Genomic DNA, 25,124 nt, shown 5'->3' on the forward strand with positions numbered 1-25,124 from the left:
AGTTTCGCTTTTGTCGCCCAGGCTGGAGTGCAGTGGTGCAATCTCAGCTAACTGCAACCTCCGCCTCCTGGGTTCAAACGATTCTCCTGCCTCAGCCTCCCAAGTAGCTGGGATTACAGGTGCCTGCCACCACACCCGGCTAATTTTTTGTATTGTTAGTAGAGACAGGGTTTCACTATGTTGGTCAGTCTGGTCTTGAACCCCTCACCTCAGATGATCCACCCACCTCGGCCTCCCAAAGTGCTGGGATTATAGGCGTGAGCCACCACGCTCGGCCCTCATGCGTGGTTTTAATACGCCACAGATTTCATAAGCATCATGAGTCCCTCTCTCCTCTATGGGGCACAGTTGCGTGAAATGGAAAAACTCACTCGAACGTTCTCCACGTGGTGCTGATGAATTCAAGCTTTCCGAGGAAGATGTAGATGAAGACTCTGAATAACTCCTATCTCCCAGTGCTGTGTGACTTCCTCCAGACTGTACAGTAGAGTCTGAGAACTGGGTCAACACTGAAGCATTCACACCTTCAGGATATGAAGCAGAGCTTCCTGTCACATCTGCAGATGTTGTGCTGTTGGTCAAGAGCCAGTGTGCAGTGATCTCTCCACCTCTCATGGGTGCGACTGACCTAGACACAGTCTCAGTCTGAGACATGGGACTTCCATTTTGCACCTCAGAGCTGCTGGCAAGCTGATGTTCTCTAAAGGCTGTAAGGTAATATAGGAAAAAAGGCCATTACATAGGTATGAAAGAGATCCCTTGGCAGCTAAGAAGTGAGACCTCTCTAGGGAAAGATTCTTTGCCAAGGAACCTGGTATAGTGTTTATTAAATGTATTATGCACTATCATATTCTAAATAATTATTTCAAAACTCTTGGGTGGCAGCAAGAGAGTAATACAAAAAAATATAACTTGTTGAACAGGGGACCTTTGAAATAGCATGTGCAAGTAGCAAAGTAACCTATAGGCTTGAGTGTTTCATTCTCTTTCCCATAAAAAGTGTTCGAGAGAGTGAGTGTGTGGTTATGTACAACAAATACAATGCACATAATATAGCACAGTCAGAGCACTTTCCTAAAACAGTTCTCATATGAATAAAGGTTATTCTAAATACCAAAGTATAGCAAAAACAAAAATCAATTATAAGGATTAAGCCAAACCACGAATTTGGGAATAATATTTATATCTGCACATTTATGCGGAAAGATGATCTGTACACAAAATAACTGAAGCTAGTTTGAAGAGTGGGCCAGGCTGTGTGCAGTGGCTCATGCCTGTAATCCCAGCACTTTGGGAGGGCAAGGCAGGAGGATTGCTTAGGGCCAGAGCTCAAGACCAGCCTGGGCAACATTGCAAGACCCCATCTCTACAAAAAATAGAAAAATTAGCTGGATGGAGTGGCATGCACCTGTAGTCCCAGCTACTCTGGAGGCTAAGGTGAGAGATCACCTGAGCCTGGAGAGGTTGAGGCTGCAGTGAGCCGTAATCATGCCAGTGCACTCTAGCCTGGGTGACAGAGCCAGACATTGTCTTCAAAACAAAATAAAACATAAAGAGTAGGCCAGCTCTCAGCTTGAAGACCATCCTGCAGAGTGAAAAGAAGATGGAACCAAAAACCCTGAGGCTAAGGTCTCAACTCTACTGAGTGAGCTAAATGGCCAGGCACCCATTACTTAAACCTTCAGAGCCGTAGTTTTCTCATCTATAAGAAAGCAGGAGGAATGACACCTGTCTGACTAACTTCACAATGTTCTCATAAGAGTGACCATCAAAATGCAATAGTGCCATTAAAGAGCACACTTTTCTCTGGAGATTACAAATGGTCTTGAAGAGGTCCCCTAAGAAAATTCAATGATTTACAAATGTCCCTAATACATCAAGTAAAGATGGAATACTTACTTGGGGAATCATTTTGCCAACGCAAAGACGTAAGTCCAAATTCATTTTCTGTGGATGGTTCAATGAATTCCTCATCCCCTGGATTCCCAGTTACTCTACTGTTTCTTCTCGATTCCACTGCAGAGGGTGAAAGAAGGACTGAGGCTGAAGTCGTGGCAATTCTGGAGTCCTTGGGGAAGCCTTCTGTCTTGCTCACAGGTCCCAGACTGACCGTCAAAGATCGGAGCGTTCTCGGGCCACCATCAGTGAACACGGTGGCAACATGCATTGTCTTTGTTTGACTGACAGAGGAGCTCTGGAGGCCAGTGGAGTTGTTAAGCTTCTCTGTACTTTCAGAAGCTACAATGGAAAAAGATATGCTTCAAAATTACTCAGGAGTTTAAGAAAATCCGGACTATATTCGAGATACAAATGACGTTTCTTACATTTTGGTGGATACATCTAAATACCATGGACCTAATATAGATACAAACGTATCTATACACACGCATGCTACCAGGACACATGCCTGCACTCTCCCCTTACTAGGTCTAATCCTCACAGAGGAAGGTGGAGAACACCGAGATCCCTCACCAGGCACAATGAGAAGCTTATACGTTGTTTTGCATTATTTGTTTTTTAAAGAGAAAGATAAAAATGTCTGCTGAATTCTACATTACAGCTTAAACAGGACTGGCCACTGTGATAAGGTTTTTGTTATTTTGTTCTGCTTTGTTTTAGCAATGTAACCTTTTTGTTCAAATGCTATTATTGATTAAAATCTCATAATATAAAATGAATAAAAGTGAAGCTGCTGCAAGGTGCCCCACCCCAGGTCACTATTGAGGAGGCCTAGGGTTTTGCAGAACACAGCTGGGACACTCATGGCCTAGAGCAGTAATTCCTAGGCTTGTCACCATCAAGGGTTCTTTATTTTTCCCTACCTCATGGCCACCATAAGCCCTATGTTTTGAAAGACTAGTAACCAAACTGCATTTATTAAGTAACAGAATTTCTAACCAGCAGGAAATACTTATTATTACCCCACAAATTTAATTCCACCCAAAAGCAAACAGGCTTCATTATCATACTTTGCCCCATTAAGCTTTAGAGACCAGCTCTCAAATCTGCATACTACTCCAATGGGCCCCTCAGAGATCAAGGACTCCAGGAGCATTTTCTCTAATAGATGGATGGCTGCCATGGGGAAACTGTCAAGAGCCTCAAGGAGTGAATCAGACGCTATTGGTCAAAAGGTGTAGTCTGCTCCACATAAGTACGGGTGTCTCCTTTCCACAAATAACTTTCCAAAGGATGCCCTGAGAACTGACCTCCAGAAAGGTCTATTAAAATCTTCATTCCAAACGGGAATAAACTGCAGGAAAGCTTAGGGAATGGAAAGAAACATGGTGGGTAAGACTAAAGTCACAAAAAGAGAGTGTTTTTCTTCTTTTTAGGCTAAAAATAATAAAAAGTACTCTACATTTATATAATAAAAGGCTTTGAGCTGTTAATTATGGCCTAGAAAAGGGAAAAAGGAAGTTGTCATTACAAACATTTCCTTGAAGACCAGTCCTATGTGCAGTTGTGAGCAAAACCACAAATAAATTTTAAGTATCACTACAGCGAGAGAAAGAGAGAGAGAGAGAGCAAGCATGGGAAACAAAAAGGTTCCTCTCATTCTTGTGCAAAACCATAAAACCAGCTATATCCAGAACACAGCCGGCAGCTCTGGTCACCCCACATTAATGGAGACAAAATGAAGATGCAGGCAATCTATAAAACTAGTAATGGAAACAAGAAACAGAAAGACCTGGACACAAAAATAGAGTCCCAGACCAGCAAAACCCACCTCTACTTAAAAACATAAACCAAACCAAACAAAACACACTTCAGTATTAAAAAAAAAAAAAAAAAGAAAGAAAGAAAAAAAAAGAAAAGAAAGCATTATAGATATGCCCCAAATCCTCACTCAACCATGTGACTTCTCAGCCCTAACTTCATTAGAGTCATCATTTATATCCACCAAATTACAGCCTCATTAGCTTGCTAGAGGTTCTTTCAAAACACTTTTATTCCCAGGATACTGCATTAATTTCATCCATTCAACATTCCCATCAAAATCCAGTGGTCGGCCAGGTGCAGTGGCTCATGCCTGTAATCCCAGCACTTTGGGAGGTTGAGGCGGGTGGGTCACCTGAGGTTAGGAGTTTGACACCAGCCTGGCCAACATGGTGAAACACCATCTCTACTAAAAATACAAAAATTAGCTGGCTGTGGTGGTGGGTGCCTGTAATCTCAGCTACTCAGGAGGTTGAGGCAGGAGAATTGCTTGAACCTGGGAGGTGGAGGTTGCAATGAGCTGAGATTGTGCCACTGCACTCCAGCCTGAGCAAGAGAGAGAGACTTGGTCTCAAACAAACAAAAAAACAAACAAAAACAAAACAAAACAAACAAACCAAAAAATCTCCAGTGGTGATACTGAATTCAGCCTGAAAAAGCCAGGCCTGTCCACCTTTAGTGGATTTAGCAAATCAATGGCCACAGAAATATAATTACAAAAGTCACAAATGCTGAAAGTCATGAAAGGAAAACTGCTCTGTTTTTCCCTGACTCTGAGAGCTCTGCAGAACATTGCTTCTTTATCTCATTATCTCATCATTATCATCATTATCAAAAACTACCATTTACTGAACAATTATGACTTGCAAGGCATTGGGCTAAGTACATTATATACAAATCTCATTTAATCCTCATGGGAAAGCTATGAAATGTGTGTGAATACTTTGGCAGAGTTGGTGACTCTTCATAAAAAGAGAAAATGTTTGGTCAAACTAATCTACAAACACCACTTATATTACTAAATGAGCACCTGTTAAATAAATCTAGGGGGAAATGTACCACATTTCTAATCAACAGGCTGGATTCTTGGTTATTTAATAATTGCCCTTCTTGCTCATTTCTACCCCGAAAGCAGCCATTCAAAGACGGAAAGACCATCCATCTGGGAGCAGAAACAAGCCAAATTCCTGATCTTTATAATGGGAGGTTGCAAGAATGCCTACTCGTCTGCTAAAAGTACATGGGTCTCTCTTCAATCACAGCACAAAACACTGGAACCTCAGGAACACATCGGAACGCTCAACCTTGACCTGACTGCTATCCAGAACTTGCCGAAAGTACAGCTGAAGCAGCTGATATTTGAGAAAGATACGTCACATCTGCAATCTTCTGAGTTATTTATGCTCTCTTTCTTTACAAAGTGAAATCACCACAAAGCAATTTACCTGGACCACAGTAGCTTAGCTACCCACAGAAATACTTTCATAAGTTGAGATACATTATTATACCCTCAGCTCCTATTGAGAATCTATATAAAATATCACCTTTTAAAGAACATTAGCACAATTTCCACAAAACAGCAACTGAAGGCATTTTCCATTACGATTCTCAACATTTCTTATATAAACAGTCCTCTTAAAATGTACTGCCCCCAAACACTTATGCCTATGGATGAAATTGTATGCTTACTTTATCTGAAAACAATTGCATGCCCCACCCGGTTTCCCTTTGTGCCCTGGTTTCCAGGAAGCTCAGTACTAAATTTAGTGCTCAATTGTAGCCACTCTCACACAATTCAACATACACATATCTCTTTCCACCTTCAAAAGGGAGCTTTTTTCCCTGTTTGTTGCTTTGTTTGCTTTTCCCTCCGATGATCAAATAGTACAATGGTCATTATTAAAAAATATGGAACACATAGAAAGACATAAAGCAGCAAAAGATGTAAAGCAGCAAGAAAAACAATTTCCAATGGTTTCTGATCTCTTTTTAAAAATCTGATTCCATTGCCTAGGCCTATACTTGCTTTAACACTGTAAGGCATACAATTTGGTTTTGGAAGCAGGTAACTCCTGACTATCCCAGCCTCAGAAGAGGTTATGTTGCATGCATGTTTCTGTTGTAGCTGAGTGAAGAGTGAAACGAGGCACAGAATACAAAGGCTGAATACACGTGGAATCATAGATGCTGAAACTAGAATCTTTCAGATCATCTGCTCAAATTCCTTCATGTTCCAAATAAGGAGCCCCCTCCTCTCCATGCCAGGCTCCTAGCTATCTTCCTTGTGTTCACCTAGTGAGGCGCATCACTCATCGGACTGGTGTAAGCGCCAGGCTTTTCACAGGGTCATATTTCCTAGTGGGTGGAGTGGCCAAGTGTTCACCTCCTTTGCTTTTGTTTTTCCAGAGCTGGCCAGCCAGGCTGAGTCGACTCCAGGTCTCCCTGGCAGGTCCTGCTGGCTCTCTCTCAGCACTCTTGCCTGAGTGCCTAGAGCTCCTGTATCGTGTAGTCAGAAAGGGACAGTAATGTCTCAACATTTAGATTCAAGGGGAAGACTCTGGTTAGTGGGTTACCAGATGCCAGCCCAGCTTTAAAAACAAAGCAGAACTTTGTTTCCCATGTAACTTCAGGTCTTTGTACATGTACCCTCTGCATCCCCACGGGGAGGAGGGGAGGTTGGCAGGATGGATTCAGACATACTTGGATGCCTGGTAAGAACCCCATTTAACCGCACCCAGAGCCATCTCTAATATCTAAAAGGGTGGTGGGACTCTACCTCGAACTGAACACATAGTTCACTAAAAAGGAAGAGAAATGCTCAGTAAAAGACTCAAGAGATATGAAAGATATGATGAAACTCACCAGCAGTTAAAAGTATAAGCTTTTAAAAGGATGGATGGTAAAGAATTTCAGGGACAATTAATTTTTTAGTGTTGAAAAATATAGGTGAAAAAAATACATAGGTGAATATAGAGTCATAGAGTCAAGTCCAGTAAAGTTGGAAACATAGGCTGATTTTTCAAATATACCACCAAAGTAGGTTGAATTTAAATTATAAATATTAAATGATCCTGACCAGAATCAAAGCATAGCTTCCTAAAAAATACTTCCTTTCTACCGTTTAGTAAAGTTGTAAATCACTGAACCACAGAACTTTGAGGCTGGAAGAATTGCAGCTTTTATCCAATCCAAGCAATGTTTATGAATAATCTTAAAAAGCAATCTTCTAAAAACATGAATCATGAATTATATCCAAATCCAGTCAGCAGGAAACTGTATACAGGGTATGTGGAAGAAGAATTGGCTGCTTTAAACAGGCACTCCAGAAGGGACTCCTGGGTTTAGTTTTTGCTTTGATGACACAAACCCAAACTCCTAGTCTCGCAAGTTACTTCTAAAAACCTCTGACCTGTAAAAATTTTGCAATGGCAATTTTGGAGACAACCTAACCTCTATTTTCCAAGAACATTTCCAACCCTCTCTGTCCTGCTCCCTATGGTACGAGGATGAAAACACAAGCAGCACACACAAACACTGAATAAAACCTCGGAGAAGAAAAAAGATGGTCAGAGTTTCCAATACTCTCTTTGGCTCATGGCATGATGTGCCCTGTGAGGGTATCTGGGCACATGCTAATCCCTATGTCTTATCGGCTGCACCTTGTTCTCGGGCGAGGGGGAACCTAAAGGAAGTAACAGACACAGCCCATGTCCTCAAGAGGATTACAGTCTCTCTGGGCAGAGAGGCATTAGATGACCTGCTATGATGAGGTGTACAGCACAGAGGACCAGATGGTTGAAGAAAGGCTCAGGAATCCCTGAGCTGAGACTTAAGTGATGAATAGTAATTGGAACAGCAGAGAGAGAGGAGAGCACTCCACAGCTGTAGTTACTAATATCACGCCTCGCAAACTCCTGCATTATATCTGCTTTTTTTTTCAAAATGATGCCTAGAAAAATGTTTTCTTTACCATCGAAGGAAACATTTTTGCAATAATGAAGAAATAAAAATCTCACTCCTAATCAAATGGTACAATGCTCACCATTTCATGCACCCCAAGGTAAGGTCTCTTGTTTGAGAATAGACACCAATGGCTGGGTGTGGTGGCTCATGCCTGTAATCCCAGCACTTTGGGAGGCCAAGGTGAGTGGATCGCCTGAGGTCAGGAGTTCAAGACCAGCCTGGCCAACATGCTGAAACCCCGTCTCTACTAAAAATACAAAAATTAGCCGGGCATGGTGATGGGCGCCTGTAATCCCAGCTACTCAGGAGACTGAGGCAGGAGAATCGCTTGAACCTGGGAGGCAGAGGTTGCAGTGAGCTGAGATCGCGTCACTGTACTCCAGCCTGGGCGACAAAAAAAGAAAAACTATGTTAAACATGAGGCTCAATACTGAGATAAACTGGGTAGGTTGTACCTACTTCCACTCCAAGTACCTGGCATTAGAGGAATGGCATTTTGGCTTGATGTCTTTTCCCCTTACCCACTATTATGAGTATGTAACTAGCTGGCTATGCACATTGATTTATGTCTACTTTGAGTGACTTCCGAGTGTTAAGCTGGGTATGTGGCACTCACATGAGGAAAGGTCTAAGAGAGGAGAGGAAGCTGCTGTCCTGTAGAAATGCAGCCAGGAGAGATCTGGTCCTGAGGAATTTCTCTTCCTAGAAGGCGTGGTCAGCTCTCCCATCTCCAAAGCAGGAAGAAAGGATGGGCTCCAAGCCGAAGTGGTGGCCTCTTGGCTGTGCACAGTCCCTTCTTCTGACAGCCCCATCGCCCTCTCTGTTCCCATCTCCGAGGCTGTTCCACTCTTTGTTTGAAAAGCGGCAATTCTTTCATCGAACTCTGAACTGCTGGATGGCAGGTGAAGACTTTCCGAGGCTGAAAACAGACAAAAACAATTAGAATTCCACCAGCAGACTTCAAAATGTCTTAATATGCTTTTAGGGGGCTCAGTTCTGACATCTACAAAATATACAGACATAAGAAGAAATTAGGAGAATAATTCATTCTATGAAAAATAAACTCCTGAAAGAGACCACAGACCAAGGTCTGTGTATTAGATCTCACAAAGATTCTGTGTATTGTGGTAAAATTCTCAGAAAAGGAGCTCACTGGAGGTAAGTATCAGACAATATGGAATCAGAGATCAGGGTCTGATCATCAGGACCCAGCATCCACATTCCACCAGATTGGTCCCAGAATGTACCTGAATGCAATATAAACAAAATTCCTAATATCTGGGTGACCAAGAGGACCAGGGAATGTCATGTGCAGAGTTTCTAAGCTCTGTAGGAATCATTTATGAATACAAAAGACTTTCATATGCATCTTTACAGAATCGAGTCCCTCCCAACCAGATCTCCTGCCACTAGGACCTGAAACCATGGAGTCATCTCTGACGGCTTCATCCTTTACTTTCAGGCCATCAACAGGTCCTATCACTTTTCCTTGGTGAAGTCTCTACCAATCCCCTCCTCTTCATCCCTGTGGCCACTAGGCCACATCGCAGCACCTGGTGTCTGAATTTCTCTGTCTGCCTGGGTGGTCCCTTTGACTCCAGGTTCCCTCCATCCTCCCACCCCCATGCTAGACATCCTGTACCTGCCTGCCAGGCGAATCCTCCTCAAATTCACTTTAGTTATGTCACTTACTTGCTCAGAAACCTTCACTGACTCTTGTTACCACACCAAATCTAAACTGCCAGGTTTCAAAAGTCCTCCGTCATTGTCCCTAACCCCGTTCACGCAATGGTCCTACCTGTTCCTCCTCTCCTTTGTGGGCAACTGATGCCCTCCCCAAGGGAGCCTGCTGGCCTTACCACCCTACAGAGAGGCCACACCTGTCTTTCTCTCCTCTGCACCTCACTCTCGTTGTCCAGGCATTCCACACCTCAGCACCCCCACCACCTTGCTCAGATACATACACATAAGCTCTAATCCCAGTTCTGAAACCTGTTAACTGTTTGACCTACACATATTGGGACAACTAACTTCTCTGAGCTTCAGTTTCCAAATGCCTAAAAGGAGAATAACATGATCTCATAGGCTTGCTAGAAGGATTGAGAGAACAGACATGGTGGTAAGTAGTAGGTCCCTAATTAATGCTAGTTTTCTTAGTCTTCTCTTCCTCAGTGAAATTTTACCCATTGAGCCCCAGCACCTTCTTGACATTCTTTGCTAAAAATAGCAAACCACCAAGCTGTGCACACCAGGGCAAGAACAACCGTTTGGGCCACATCAACACAAACCAAACCCAAGCCTGTCGCAGCTATGCATCCCACAAAACCTACTGCCTCTGAGACCCTCGGGTGTGGCAGGCTCCCTGGAAAAAGAATGAAGGTTGGATTCCACTGGCCATGGATCACAGATACCACAGGACCAGCAAATCTGCACCCTTGTCTGGTCTGTATTGACAAGCATAATACATATGAGGCCTAAGTCACAGGTCTGACCCACCCCAGCCTAGGAACCTTGGAAGGGCACAATTGCTCAGAATGGGGTTGTGGGGAATGGCAGAAACTTTGTTTTCCAGGACTGGACACACATGCATGAAATGCGCATCATCAGCACAAGCTCACCTAAGTTGCCACTCTGGGAAGTCAGAGCTGTTGCTATCTCCAGTGAGTACCCAACAGGCAAAATGGTGAAGTTCGTTCTACTTGAAGAGCCGCTCCTTCCTCTAGCATCTGCTGTTTCAGCGAGTAGAGTGAGGTTTTCTGGAGCATCCGAAGCAGCATGGCTCTTCCCGGAGGTCTGAACCATCACGCCCTCTTTGGAGGACACTGTTGAAAAGTCCTCTTGATTCTGATAGAAGGTGATGTTTTCTACATGGGCCTCAGTGTTACTTTCTGGCCAATGTTTCCAGGCAGCATCTGAAAGAAGAAGAGGATGCATCAGGGAGAGTTTGCTGGCTTCTGAAAAGAAAAGTAAACCTTCAGAAAAGACACCGTGAAATACATCAGTAGAGAGTGAATTCAAGTAAAAGAATTTTGGCCAGGCGCGATGGCTCACACCTATAATCCCAGCACTTTGGGAGGCTGAGGCGGGTGGATCACCTGAGGTCAGGAGTTCGAGACCAGCCTGGCCAACATGGTAAAACCCTGTCTCTATTAAAAATACAAAAAAAATTAGCCAGTCGTGATGGCAGGTGCCTGTAATCCCATCTTCTAGGGAGGCTGAGGCAGGAGAATCACTTGAACCCAAGAGGCAGAGGTTGCGGTGAGCCAAGAACGTGCCATTGCACTCCAGCCTGGGCAACAAGAGTGAAACTCCATCTTAAAAAATAAGAATTTCACCTTTCTTTTTTTCCCATATTCATTATTCTTATAATCCAGAGGAAGGAATTATGAAGCAACAATATAATACAGGATTAAATTTCATTGTGCATAGAATAAATGATGGAAACTTATTGATAGAAAGAGATCAACATGGGGCTCATGGAAGAGCAACTGAACCTCTGGCACCTGTGCAGGGTCAGAGAGGGGATTGGAGGAGGAAGATTGGGTGTAAGCAAAAGGCAAGAAGCATCTCATATTCGCCAAAGTTGCTAACTGTGCCTCCTGGGGTGGTAGGAAGCTATTATAAAAGCTGGCAGCCCTTGACCCTGACACCTACTCTTGCAGGTGGGAGCTGTAATGCGCAATTCTGATAAAACATGAAGACTCTGGCAATATTACTAAAACTTGTGTGATGTGAATGGGTTTGAGGCAGCAATTCCAAATTGAATTTATCTGAAGGAGATACTCAAGAATGTGGACAAAGATTTAGCTGCATAGATGTTCGTTACAGCATTGTTTACAGTAGAAAGAGGAAAAGAAAGAACAAACCAAAAACTCCTTCAGCAGGTTATCAATGAAATCAGTTACAGTAGACAGTATCCACAAGAAAGAAAACTATGTGGTCACTGAATTGGTGCTATAAAATAAAGATATTCTTCAGGGATCGTTGAATTAAAACAGCATGCTTCAAATAGACTTTATATGTAATGATCTCATTTTGTGAAAAATAATAATAACAGTAAATATGCACAGAGGTAGGTAGCAGACGCAGGTGCCTGATGTGTATTCATTCAAGCATTGCACAAAGATGAAGACAGCTCCTCTTATACTTCCCATTTTACATAGGAAGCAAAGGAGGCATGGAGGGTGGGGGAGGTCATGCATCTTGCCCAAGTCGCACAGTCAAAAAGCAGGAGGGCCAGGCAGCCTGCTCCAAACCCAGGCCCCTCACTCGCCAGCTGTGCTCAGCTGGAAGGGAAAATGGTGGAGAGGAGAATGGTTTCCAGTTGGGAGTGCTGAGGAAATAATGCTGTTGAGTATGGACTGTTACTTGAAGCCTGTATATTAGGAATATATTTATATTAGTCAGAAAATATATTTAAATGATAGTTAACTTCCATAACACCCAAGATGGTGGCAAAGAGGGTATTAGTTAAAAATGTTCTGAGGATGAAGTTAAACTTGGGGGTTAAATTGGGCAAAAGGAAGTCATGTGTAGCATCAAATGCCATTTGTCAAGGCAGGAGGTTCAGGGTCAGAGCAGGTGCGTGGGATGCCCAAGTCAGGTCCAAGAAAGCTGCCCTGTTACTCTGGAAAAGTCTGCACCCAACCTGGCCACTGCTTAGAAGCCAAAGCTGGGCCACTGCTGAGTGCTGGGTCACTGCTGGGTGCCAGGCCCCTAAAAAATAGTACCAAAACCAAACAGCATTCTGAGAACACTGTCCTTTCCCCATACATCCAAACTAATATGGAATCCCATATCAAATATGGGTGCCAATTGAGGGACACTGAGCAAGGGTGAGGACAGGGCCACATGAAGTTGTCGCTGACTACGTGACTCCCTGAAAAAACCATTTAATTTTCCCCACTTGGAAATGTTATTTCTCTTTCTGTTTGGGAATGGGGACTGTGGGCATTGGTGAGAAACCTCTGTGGGGATGAATGGAATCACTTCGATTTATATGAATCAAACAAAAATGGCAAACCATCGGACAAGTAGAGGCTGCAGGTAGAACCTACAGTTTGTATCTAAATACCACACACACACACACACACATACATACACACACACACACACACACATATACCCCCCCACACACACACATACACACACAGGCACACATACACACACATACACATGCACACATACACATATACACACACACACATACACTTAAACACATACACACACAGGCATGCATACACACACACACGCACACACACATACACACGGAACAAGTTATCTTTCAGATCAGTGCTGCCTAAGAGATACTGAGTCACAAACACAATCCACATGTGTACAATTTAAATTTTCTAGTAGCTGCATTTTTAAAATTAAAAAAATGTGAAATTAATTTCAATATTAATATTTTATTTCACTCAACATATCCAAAAGATTAGCACTTCAATATGTAACTGATATAAAAATATTGAGATATTTTATATTCTTTTTTTGGTATTAAACATTTAAAATCCAGTGAATGTTTTAGGAGCCACATCTCAAGAGCTCCATAGCCACACGTGGCTGGTGGCTGCATCACTTGCCAGTGCAGTTCTAGATCAATGGTTCTGAACATTTCTCCACTCTGATTCACTCCTTCTAGAAGCAGTGGCTCACTTATTTGGGGTTAGGGGGTGATGATTATAAAAAACTTCCAGAAGACATTCTGACAAACTTTCCTGAGGGAATCACTTCCTCCCCAAATCCCTTGAGATAACTGTTTTTATGCCTCCTGTTCTGTTTCCTGTGGGTGATAATTAACAGAGGCTTCCTGGAGGGGGAGGGAAGTTGCCATGCCTCTGGGCTCCTCTGGGGCCCAGTTCCAGACAGGCAAGACCCACATGCAGCTAGAAATGGGATGTGGAAGGGCGTTTCCAGGGGCAGCCACAAGGCCTGTAAGTTCAACTTGAGAGACTGGGGTTACAGACAACAGTGGCCCACAGGGCATGTCCCTTTGTTCTACCTCTGGGAGCTGCGAAGGCAAGCTGGTCTCCTGGGAGGAGGTGAAAGGTCTGAGGATGCTTTCTGTCTCCTCTTGGCTAACTGTGCACAATGAGACATTATTCTCCAAGGAAGACAGAGAGAAGTGATTGTGGGGAAGCAGAAGGGACTCAAAACCCATGCCCCAAAGCTGGCCAGCTCTGAGCAAAGGGAAGGCAATGAACTTGGCTCCATTACAACCTTCAGACAAGGTGAGACTCAGCCATTGGTGAGTGTGGCGGGGCCTTTGAGGAAGCAGCTTTGTTCCCTTCCTCTCCAAGGACCAGGATTGGAAGTCCCAGAGCCAATTCAGCTCAGGGAACTCCAGTGCAGTCTCCGAGGGGAAAAGAATGGCCACATGCAGACAGGGCAGGACCCACACTGACCTGCGCTCTCTTCCTAGAGGGGTGACTAAAGATGTAAGAAAGAAAAAATGCACACCATAAACAAAACTAAAAGGTAGACAACAGTCCTGCAGTATCCTCCATAACCCTGCCACTATAAACAACTCAAAATGCTGAATAAAATATTTTTTTAAAAAAATTTCTAAAAGCACTGCTGAGCTGGCAAGTAAGTAAAGAATCAAATCTGAGGCCAAAAATGAACCATGACTAGGAATCCAGAGAAGTGAGCTAATGTTGAGGCTGGCAGCTGCCCTGGAGGCACCTGTTCAACATTTGTGACCTTGAATTTCTGTTCTGATGGCTGCCAATAATCAGGAGATGGGAGCCACGATTCTCAAGGAGGGAATCCAACAGGAAACCACTGTGTAAAGCTGGGACTTTACACAGCTATGCCTTGGGTGTAAGGCAAATAGAAACAAACCGGCCCCGCAGAAGGGCACAGCAAGGAAACCTGGCCCTTCGATCTTGGTTTCAAGTGAAAGAAAAAATAAATCTCACCCGAGTATATACAACCATAAAGCTAGCCCTCGTATGGGTGTGCTGTATGTCACATTACCTCTGTGGTCTAAACTGAGGATGTATTTACGAGTGGTCCTGAATCCTGGGAATGTACTAAAACCCACCGAATTGTATACTTTCAAAGGGTAAACTTTATGGCATGTAAATCAGGGACCTCCAAACCCAGGACATGGACTGGTAGCGGTCCGCGGGCTATTAGGAACCAGGCTGCACAGGAGGAGGTGAGCAGTGGGCGAGCGAGCATTACCGCCTTAGCTCCGCCTCAGCTCCGCCTCCTGACAGATCAGCAGTGGCATCAGATTCTCAAAGGAACAAGAACATTATTGTGAACTGCGCATGTGCGAAAGATCTAGGTTGCATGCTCCGTATGAGAATCTAATGCCTGATATGATCTGAGGTGGAAGAGTTTCATCCCAACCCCCGGCCCACCCCACCCCGCCCTATCCGTGGAAAAATTGTCTTCCATGAAACCAGTCCCTGGTGCCAAAAAGGTTGGGGACCACTGATGTAAATTATATCTCCAATACACACACATCCTGTTAATAATGGGGCAGGGGCGGTCCTGATGGATAGTGCCTCCAGGTACCTGTATTGTGTAGACACAAATACAAATGCTCTCTAGATAAACATATCTTCAAACCAGTTTTTGTCATTTATTGATAACATTCTAAGGAATAAGAAACCACAGTCAAAAATCACAAAATACATGAGAAAACGAGGCATCCATGAGGAAACAAGACATCCACACCTCTTTGTCTGGTAATTCTAGTAGTTGAAGTCTTTGCTTGTTAAACAATCGCCAACAAATTAGAGAAGCAAAGACTTCAAATGCTAGAATTACCAGACAAAGAAGTATACAAAATTACATTAGAAAAAAAAATTTTTTAAAAGAGACTATAAATAATAACCCAAAATATTTGAAAGAAAGCTAGATGGAAATTCTAGAAATAAAAAAAGTAATAATTGAAAATTTAAAAACTCAACAGCAGATTAGATATGGCCAAAGTGAGAATTAGAAAATAATTATAATTCACTAGGCATGGTGGCTCATGCCTGTAATTCTAGCACTTTGGGAGACCAAGGCAGGAGGATCACTTGAGCCCACGAGTTCAAGACCAGCCTGGGCAACATAGTGAGACCTTGTCTCTACAAAAAAATAAACAAAATTAGCTGGGTGTGGTGGTGCATACCGGTGGTCCCAGCTACTTGGAAGGCTGAGGTGGAAGGATTGCTTGAGCCCGAGACACGGAGGTTGCAGTGAGCTGTGATTGTGCCACTGCACTCCAGCTTGGACAACAGAGTGAGACCATCTCAAAAGAAAAAAAAAAAATGAATTAGAAAATAAATGATAACAGAATGCCCAAAATGAGATTAAAAAACAGAAAATATGAAAAAGAGGTTAAGAGACAAAAAGAGTGAGAAAGTCCAACACACAACTGATTGGAGTTTAGGAGGAGAAAACAGAGAAAGTAGAAGTGAAAATATTTATTTAATTTTTATTTTTTTATTTGAGACAGAGTCTCACTCTGTCACCCAGGCTGGAGTACATCTCAGCTCACTGCAGCCTCCACATCCTGGGTTCAAGCAATTCTCATGCCTCAGCCTCCTGAGTAGCTGGGATTACAGGTGTGCCACCACACCTGGTTAATTTTTTTTGTATTTTTAGTAGAGATGGGGTTTCACCCTGTTGCCCAGGCTGGTCTCAAACTCCTGACCTCAGGTGATCTGCCCACCTCAGCCTCACAAAGTGTGGGGCTTACAGAAGTGGTAATATTTTAAAAGGTAATGGCTGGAAAATTTCCCAAACTAATGAGAACTATAAATCTTCATTCTAAGGAGGCTCCTTAGAGTAAATTAAAAACGAAACATGTACCTCTATCATAGTGAAACTGCACAAAAACCACAGACTAAGAGTAGGTCTTAAAAGCAACCAGAGGGGAAAAAAATGGCAAATCATCTATACAAGGTGACAATTACAGCTGATTTCTCAACAGTGACAATGGAAGCCAAAAGACAGTGGATAAGTATTTTCAACGTGCTGAGAGAGAAAACTATAATCGTATATTCAGCAAAGCTATCTTTGAGAAACATCTTCAGACTATCAAATAAAAACACGTTCAGTCAAAATTGAGTTTTTCAACCATTTCTACTACAGTAAATTATAACAAATTTCTTTCAAGCAGAAGAAAAACAATTCTTAATGAAAGATATCAGATGCAAGGCAATATAATGAGCAAAAAAAAATACATGTGTGAATAAATCTAAAGGAACACTGAATTTATGAAATAATAACAATAATTTCTCATTTGTGAAATTAATAAAACAAGTCAGAACAAATCCTGGATAACAATAGTTCATAAGTCTGGCATGGGATAATTAGAATCATGTTGCATAGCAGAAGCGTAACTTTGAGTTCTGTGAAAAATGCATTTAAAATACCTCTCTAAAGAACAGAAATAGAGGCCTGGCATGGTGGCTCATGTCTGTAATCTCAGCATTTTGGGAGGCTGAAGTGGGAGGATTACTTGAGGCCAGCCTGGGCCTCAAGTAGAGATTCTGTCTCTACAAAATAAAAAAAAATTAACCAGGCATGGTGGCACATGCCTGTAGTTGCAGCTACTTGGGAGGCTAGGGTGGGAGGACTGCTTGAGCCTAGGAGGTCAAGGCTGCAGTGAGCTATGATGGTGCCACTGCACTCTAGCTTGGATGACAAAGCAAGACCCTGTCTCAAAAAAAAAAAAAAGAAAAGAAAAGAAAAGAAATGGAGTGTGTCACTTCCAAACTGGCAGAGCTTGGAATGATACAAAATTGTCATAGAGAGAAATCAGTGAATACTGTCTAAAACCAAAATTTAAAAAAAAATCAATAAATAGCAACATAAGCAGGTTAGAGATATGGAAAAAATTACTAAGATAATCAGTTAAAAGGGTTGAGAATGGTTAATTCTGGGGAACAGAAAATGATGATAATAGGAGTGGTCAGAGTTTTTATTACAGTCTTATACAATCTATTTGATTTTCAAACTATGTATAAGTCTGATAAAAATAAAAGGTATATTTGCAAAAAGTTGAATGACAAATAAGGGTAAATGTCTGCAGTGCCTGATAAAAATGTTTAGCATCCTTAACACATAAAGAACTTTTTCAAATCCCTAAGATGTACCCCTCGTAGACAAAGAACATGAATGTGCAATTCACAAAAGGAAATATATAAGTGGAGAATAAATACATGAAAGCATTGTTGAAAAGCATGGAAATACAAACCCAAACTAGAAAAGACCTTTAACATTACTTGTGTATTTTTGTGTATCAAATTGGCAAAGACTTAAGAATAATATCTAATGTCATCACAGGTACTTTCATACGATATTGGTAAAAATACAATTAACACAGTCCTTTTGGTGAGGAATTTGGCAATCCATTGCAAAAGCATTAAAAATAGGCATATATTTTGGCCCAAGAATTCCATTTCTGGAAATCAGTTCTAAGGAAATTATTAGGAAGTGTGCAAAGTTTTGGGTATAAGGAAGTTTATCACAGAATTGTTTATAATAATGAAAAGTGGAAACAACCTAAATTTCTACAATAGGGAGGTGGTTAACTTAATTATGAGATAACATTTTAAAGGATTGACGAAAATACATTGTTGATACAGTTTTTCTTATGTATTATGCTCACACTATACTGTCAAATGCAAACATAAATTATAAAATAGTATGTATCATATGATTCCATGTTATTAAAAATATATCTATGACAAATTGTCTCCTAAGAAAAAGAACAAAAATGGTTGGTATCTTGATAAAAGGATCCCAGGTCTACGGACCTGGAGAAGCCACTTAGGAATGGGCTTTCTGGGGTCCCCAGATGGCCTCCTAAGGTAGGTGAAGTCTGTAGACCTTTAATAGAAAGTTGGCTCATGCAACTTGCTACTAACAAAGTGTGTAGGTAGGAGTTCCAGTGACATTTCTGAAACATAACGTAAGCATGTGAGTGGCTTTTGATGGCATAGCTGAAAGACTGATGAGTTTCCTTGTGCCTCAGCTGCTCTGCCCCTGGATGCCTAACTACTTTCAGTAACAGTCATGGCCATAACTGGTAGCCCATGACCACCTCTGCAGAGCAGCTAGACACCAAATACACCCTTGGTTAGTGCAGCCACTGCTGGGCCCTGCTGGCCCCAAAGAGCTGCCTTCTGTGGTTACACCTCCACTTCTCCTTAGTCAGCGGGTACCAAAGTCGCCTGCACTGGTGAGAAACTACTGCTTTCCGTGTCTCTAGAAATTCAATTCTTAATAAGAGAGGCAGTGGGGGAATGCACAGACTGTGGTTCAAGTCAGACCATGTAGGTTAGACTTCTGGCTCCACCTCTTTCATACCCTATGATCTTAAGTGAGATCCTTAATTGCTTCATGCCCCAGCTTGCCTTCTGTAAAATGAGGATATTAACAGTATCTCCCTCACTGGGTTGTTGTGAAAACCAATGGAATGTAGACATGTAAGAGCTTAGAAAGAGTGCCTGGTACACAGTGAATGCTACATATGTCATAGCTATTAAATGGATTTAGGGTTGTCAACTTTTAAGAAATAGATTTGGGTGGATGACCTTGGCAGGCACTGCTAATCAATCAAAGCTCAGTGTCCTAACCCTTCTTCAGGTAGTGGACCACAGCCCATACCAGAGCGGCCCCAGGCTCCCAAGCCCTCTTGGAAGCTAGGAATCCACTCTGACAAAAGCACTGAGGCTAGACAAATGGCTGCAGGAACAGTTTGGGCCTTGCTGAATTCCACTCCACGACACCTCTCCTAGGAGGTATAGGGAGAGCTTAGGATGCACAGGGTGAGACCTGGGACCACCTCCAGCACAGCAAGCTCTTGAAGTCACTGGCCTGGTACCCCAAAAGAACAATATCCCACTGTCCCCTATTGAACTCCGGGTACCCCTCTATCTCTCTTATTGCCTACTAACTCTTCCTTGGAAAGGGATTAATAAACCACACAGCTGGAGCAGGCAACACCCCCAGCCCACCCCTACTGCCACTGGAGGTCTTGTTTGACTGTGAACATCCAAGCGCTTTACACCATTCCAGGTGGCATCTCAGTGGGGACAATGGGTCAAATGCTAAAATATGTACTGAAGTCCAATGACTGATCCTTTCTGAAGCCCTGAGTTCATCAGGGCCACTGTGGATGAATTCTGTTTAGGGCATGGCTCCCTATTCAGCACCTGTGTACACCCTGAGTAGGAGAGTAATTTGGAATAAACCTGCCACATGGAGGGCGAGGTGTCAAAGAACCTGCTCTTATTCTTGGTGGAGAAGAGAAACGGCCCTGGAGAAATGGAAAGGAGACGGGATTCCTCAAGCTTCAGAGCCTGGGCCCAATGAAGTCAGGAGTAAGGAGAAGAGGCTGTGCCCCCTCAGACATTCATGGGCTGGGAGGGGGCACCCTGGAGGCTCAGTAGGCTGGTGCTGTGCACCTCACCCAGGCCAGCTTCGCAGATGGTCAGAGATAATCATTCAAACCCCATTCACACCAACCCTCCTCATATTGGAGATTAGACATCCCATTTCTCAGGTATCTTTTGAGCTGAAAATACCATCCTTCCCTCTGTACTTTGCCCCCTGTGCTGGGCCATAACTTTCCCTTGTACCATGAATGGAGATTAAATTAACAAGAGCGTTTTATTGCTTGCTTTGCCTGTTTTTTTTTCCTCCTAATTGACAACTTCCACTTCTGTAGCATCTTAATGTTCCAAAACATCTGTTTGTGAACCAGCATCATCAGGGATGCTAGCACAGCCCAAGAATAGGATTTCCTAATTAGCAGCTGCTACAGAGTCAACTCCTTGCCACCCACCACTCCCTGCCAGTGATTTGGGGCTTTTCAGTTTGCATTGTTTCTGAGCAGTGGAGTGAGTAGGAGCATACAGGGAGTGTGCTGTGTTATCCAAAGAGGTAATTTCCTCCTGGAGGGTCCACCCCACCCCCACACCTCAGCCTCAACCCCCGCAGCGGGCCAAATGACAAGCGCTGCCAGCTACAAGCTTCTGGGGCACACAATTGAAGAACAAGCCCTTTATTTTCTTTTCCCTCCATTTGGATTCAGATTTCACTAATATCTATTTAGGGCTTACCACGTGCTAAACATTTTCACATGCATTATCTCATTAATACCCTGTCAAGCGGGTATTATTATCCTCATATAGCACATGGGGAAACTGAGGGTCAGAAAGATTAAGTGATTGTTCCAGGTCACGCACTCAATAGCAGTACAGACACAGTCTGAACCTAGGGCTCATTCCATCACACTCCAGCTTATTCCATGAGGCTTTAAGGCACTGGCCAGAAGAACAGAGCCAAAAAAAAAAAACAACAAAAAAAAAACAAGTCCCCCACAAAAAGCCAAACTGCAGCTTGAAACACAACTGTGCTGACCTTGTTTCTCTCTAAGAGGAATGAAATGGTGCCTATCACACGGGCTTTGGAATCAGACAGACTTGATTTGACAACAGCTGCACATTATTAGCTGGAAGACTGAGCAAGAGGACTTCTAGATCAGCTTCTAACTCAGAGAGGATTTTTACGCATAACGAAAAGAATAAGAGAGAAAGAGTGGAGCCATAACGGAGAATGAGCTTGAGGAACAAGAAAAGTCTGTTTTTGATATGTGACGTTTGGGGTGATGTTACAACTTCCAAGGGAAAATGTCTGGCAGACAGTTAAAGATTTGGGACTGTTGATTAGGAGAAAGGACAGGATATGACATACGAAGGGAAAAATCAAGGATCAAGGACTGATTCCCGGGAAAACTTGAATGTAGAGACAGGAGAAGAGCCAGTGACAGAGACGCAGATGACAAGGGAAGGATAGGATGAAATTAAAGGTAGGAGCCAGTGAAGAGGAACGCAGTGAGACCAGCCCTACAGAAAGTCCCTAGGTCTTTCTAGGGTGTCGCCTGGTAGAAGAAAGATGAGGGTCATATTGCTCAAAAGGGAGCGGTTCCAGAACAGTAAGACACTGATGCCCAGCTGTGGAATTGCCCGTTCCTGCCTCCCCGGTAGAGCATTCCTGGGATCCTCAATTTGGGGACTGGTGGACCACAATCAAATGAAAATATAACATTGTCTTAGATACCAGCAATGGATCCTTATACCTATGAGAGTGGGTTTCTTTGTCATTTTAAAACATTTTCCTAAAATTTAATTGTTCACACAGGGAGGGGAGAAAACAGACTTTTTTTTTTTTTAAAGGACTTTTAGCACCCTCCTTTAAAATTCCCCTTTGAGTATGATGGACGGCCACAGACTGAAGAGGGGCAGACTACTGTTCACAGGTCCTTTCCAGGAGAATGAATCTGTGCTTCTCTTCCCACAGATCAAATTAAGAAAAAAATTCCCATGCATTTTACAATCGACAAAGCACTTTTCACAGGATAATTTCATGGCCTAAATTATCCCTTTAGATTCTGACCCTCTGAGTGGCAGGCAGGAGGGTAATTCTTGCCCTATTTTACAGAAGTGGAGACTGAGGCTCAGTACAGAAGTCAACTGCCCAGGTTAACCCAGAAAATAGGTGGCAGAGCAGAGACTAGAGCCCAGCTCCTTCATTCCAGTGTCTTTCCTAACTGACCACTTTCAAATGAAAACCAGTGAAGATTGAGCAGACAGAAGCTCTTGCTAAACTGATTTCCGGCGTGTGGCAAGCTCTACTGACTAGCATCCATACTGCTTTACATCCTTTATTCTGGCCAAAGTTACCTGGATTGTCTCTGGTGCCCCCATCCCTCTCCAAAGGTGACCACTACCCTTAGGGACCATAGCAACCAACTAACCTGACCTTCACAGGACTGAGGTCCAAGAGGTATAGTAACAGTTTCAAATCTGCAATACACCAATGAGTAGCATTTATAAATTCAAAAAATATTTACTTTCATACCCATTAGGAAGGCTATTATCAAAAAGGAAGGATGGAAAAGAAATGCTGGCGAGGATATAGAGAACTCAGAACACTCCCGCAGTGCTGGTGGGAATGTAAGATGGTGCAGCCACTGTGGAAAACAGTATGGCAGTTCCTCAAAACCTTAAGAGTTATGAGTTGATCCAGCAATCCCACTTCTGGGTCTATATCCAAAAGAACAGAAAGCAGGAACTCAAACAGACACTTATGCACCCATTTTCATAGCAGGATTATTCACAACAGCTAAAAGATGAAAGCAACCCAGCTGTCTATCAGTAGATGAAAGGATAAACAAAATGTGGTATATACGTACAATGGGATATTATTCAGCCTTCAAAATGAGGGAAATTCTAACACATGCTACAACATGGGTAAACCCTAAAAACATGATGGTAAGTGAAATAAGCCAGCCACAAAAGGACAAATATTACATGATTCCAATTTCATGAGGTATCAAGAATAGGCAAAACCACAGAGACAGAAAGCGGAATAAAGGTTATCAGGGGCTGGAAGCAGGGAGGAACAAGAAGTTATTATTTAATGAGTTTCTATTTGGGATGATGAAAAATTTCAGTAAACAGATGGTGATGATGATTGCAACAACATTGTGATTGTACTCAATGCCACTGAACTGTATACTTAAAAATGGTTAAAATGGTAAATTTTATGTTATGCATACTTTACTACAATAAGAAATGTATGTATTTACTAGGCCAAGCGCAGTGGCTCATGCCTGTAATCCCAGCAATTTGGGAGGCTGAGGCGGGTGGATCACTTGAGGTTAGGAGTTCGAGACCAGCCTGGCCAACATGGCAAAACCCTGTCTGTATTAAAACTACAAAAATTAGCCAGGCATGGTGGCACATGTCTGTAATCTCAGCTACTCAGGAGGCTGAGGTACAAGAATTACTTGAACCTGGGAGGCAGAGGTTTCAGTGAGCCAAGATCATGCCACTGCACTCCAGCCTGGGTGACAGAGCAAGACTCTGTCTCAAAAAAAAATAAAAATAAAAAAGTATGTATTTACTGAGCACCAACCATAAGCAAGACACTGTGAGGATTACACGGATGAATCAGGTATAGAATCTACCTCAAGGAGTTCCAGGAGAGCTGGACCATGTTAATAAGTCCCTATGATGCTTCTGGGGTGTGAGAAAGGGCCCCCCAGGGGTAGACACTGAGACTGTGCCTGGGAGTTTGGAAGGGGCAAGGTTAGGATTAGAAACTCATCCTTCCTTCCATGGCTGCCAGTCCCAGTCCCCTTCAGATAGCAGGGGCCCTTCCCCTGCAGGCCCTCTTTGCCTCATACCTTCCCCCAAGGGGTCCTCCGGATGAGGGGGATTTCAGGCCGGTGGCCAGCAGCGGGATATTCTGGGACATGCAAGAACCTTGGGGGCCTGTGGGAAGGTGGCTGCAGCCTCCCCAGAAAAGCAGCCGCCCACTCAGCGAGGCCACTCTGGGCTGTGTTTTGAAATGCTGCTGCGGATGTAATGATTTTGGGTGGAGGACGTTTAGAAGCCAAATGAGTTTGTGTGAACAAAAGACTCAGCCCTCGATCTGGACTGTCCAGGGCTCTCAGGGAGTTTCGTTTCCTTCCTTGTTCTTGCTCTGAAAGAAGCGGCCCTAAGAAAAATCAAGCACGTTGGAAAGTGCTGGACATGAGATTTGACGATCAGATTTTTAAAACGCTTCCCCTGCAAGCGCTCTAGCGATGAAGAAAGTAAAATCTACCTCCCCTCCCTGTAAGGGGTCGGCTCTTGTTCAGCTGAGCATTCTCTCCGGGTGACAGACGTCTGCTGGACTGAACCCAGACCCAGGGGAGGCCTGGCCTGGAGCTCCCAAGTCAGGGTCAGCCTTCCAGAAATAGAACTGGCTCTGAGGTGGCCTCGGGCATGAAGGAGGGATACAGCCTATCCCAGCAGGAGTGAAAGATGAAGGACCTTGGAGTGACCTCAAGCTCTTTGCTTTAAAAAGAATTCTATAGGTTTTTTTTTTTTCCAAGGCCTTGAGGAAAAGTCCTAGGGTCAAAGGTCAGAAGATTCCCAGTTGGTTAAATAACTGAACAAAAAGGCTTTCTGCAGGGAGGAAAGGGGGTCTACCTTGTTTCTAGGGGCACCTTCCTTGCTGCCTCCATTTTCTTTGCCCCTCTCATCCTTTGACAAATAAACATCCAACACAGTGGCTGAAGAGGAGGCTCTTTGGTAAAGGGGGAGTTTCTAGAAAGAAGTTGAAGCTGGTAGCTCCCAGTCCCCTCTGGACGCGAAGGCCAAGGGTGCCAGCGGGGTGGTGCGGGCCTCCGGGTCTCCTGTGTTGTCACCGTCACATTTGATCACACCCAGAGAGGAAGCTGGGTGGCAGGGCTCCACCAAAGGAGACCTGCCAGGTTAGCGAAACAATAAAAAGGCAAGGAAAAACATCCTGGTTCCGAGGAGGAAGAGGGGGGAGAGGCGGGCGCAGGAGGGGCGGGAGGAAACGGGCCTGCTCCCAGGGGTGTGTACACCGGGCAGCCCGGCCTGGGCCCGGGCCCCGGTGTCCACACAGCT

The 25,124-nt window shown here is 43.5% G+C and overlaps 1 protein-coding gene across 5 annotated transcripts in view; it reads right to left on the reverse strand.

Moving 5' to 3' along the window:
• Positions 1 to 25,124, reverse strand: part of HEG1 (heart development protein with EGF like domains 1) — a 90,063-nt gene that overhangs the window by 52,929 nt on the left and 12,010 nt on the right. For all 5 annotated transcript variants that reach the window (XM_016941815.4, XM_016941814.4, XM_516708.9 and 2 more), the window contains exons 2-5: positions 10,302 to 10,595; positions 8,300 to 8,602; positions 1,900 to 2,238; positions 372 to 707 (exon numbers count right to left, since the gene is read on the reverse strand). In XM_016941815.4, coding sequence (XP_016797304.2) covers positions 372 to 707; positions 1,900 to 2,238; positions 8,300 to 8,602; positions 10,302 to 10,595 — 1,272 coding nt within the window. The remainder of the gene's footprint in view (positions 1 to 371; positions 708 to 1,899; positions 2,239 to 8,299; positions 8,603 to 10,301; positions 10,596 to 25,124) is intronic.

The sequence above is a fragment of the Pan troglodytes genome, chromosome 2 (genome assembly GCF_028858775.2).
Source record: "Pan troglodytes isolate AG18354 chromosome 2, NHGRI_mPanTro3-v2.0_pri, whole genome shotgun sequence".
NCBI lineage: Eukaryota > Metazoa > Chordata > Mammalia > Primates > Hominidae > Pan > Pan troglodytes.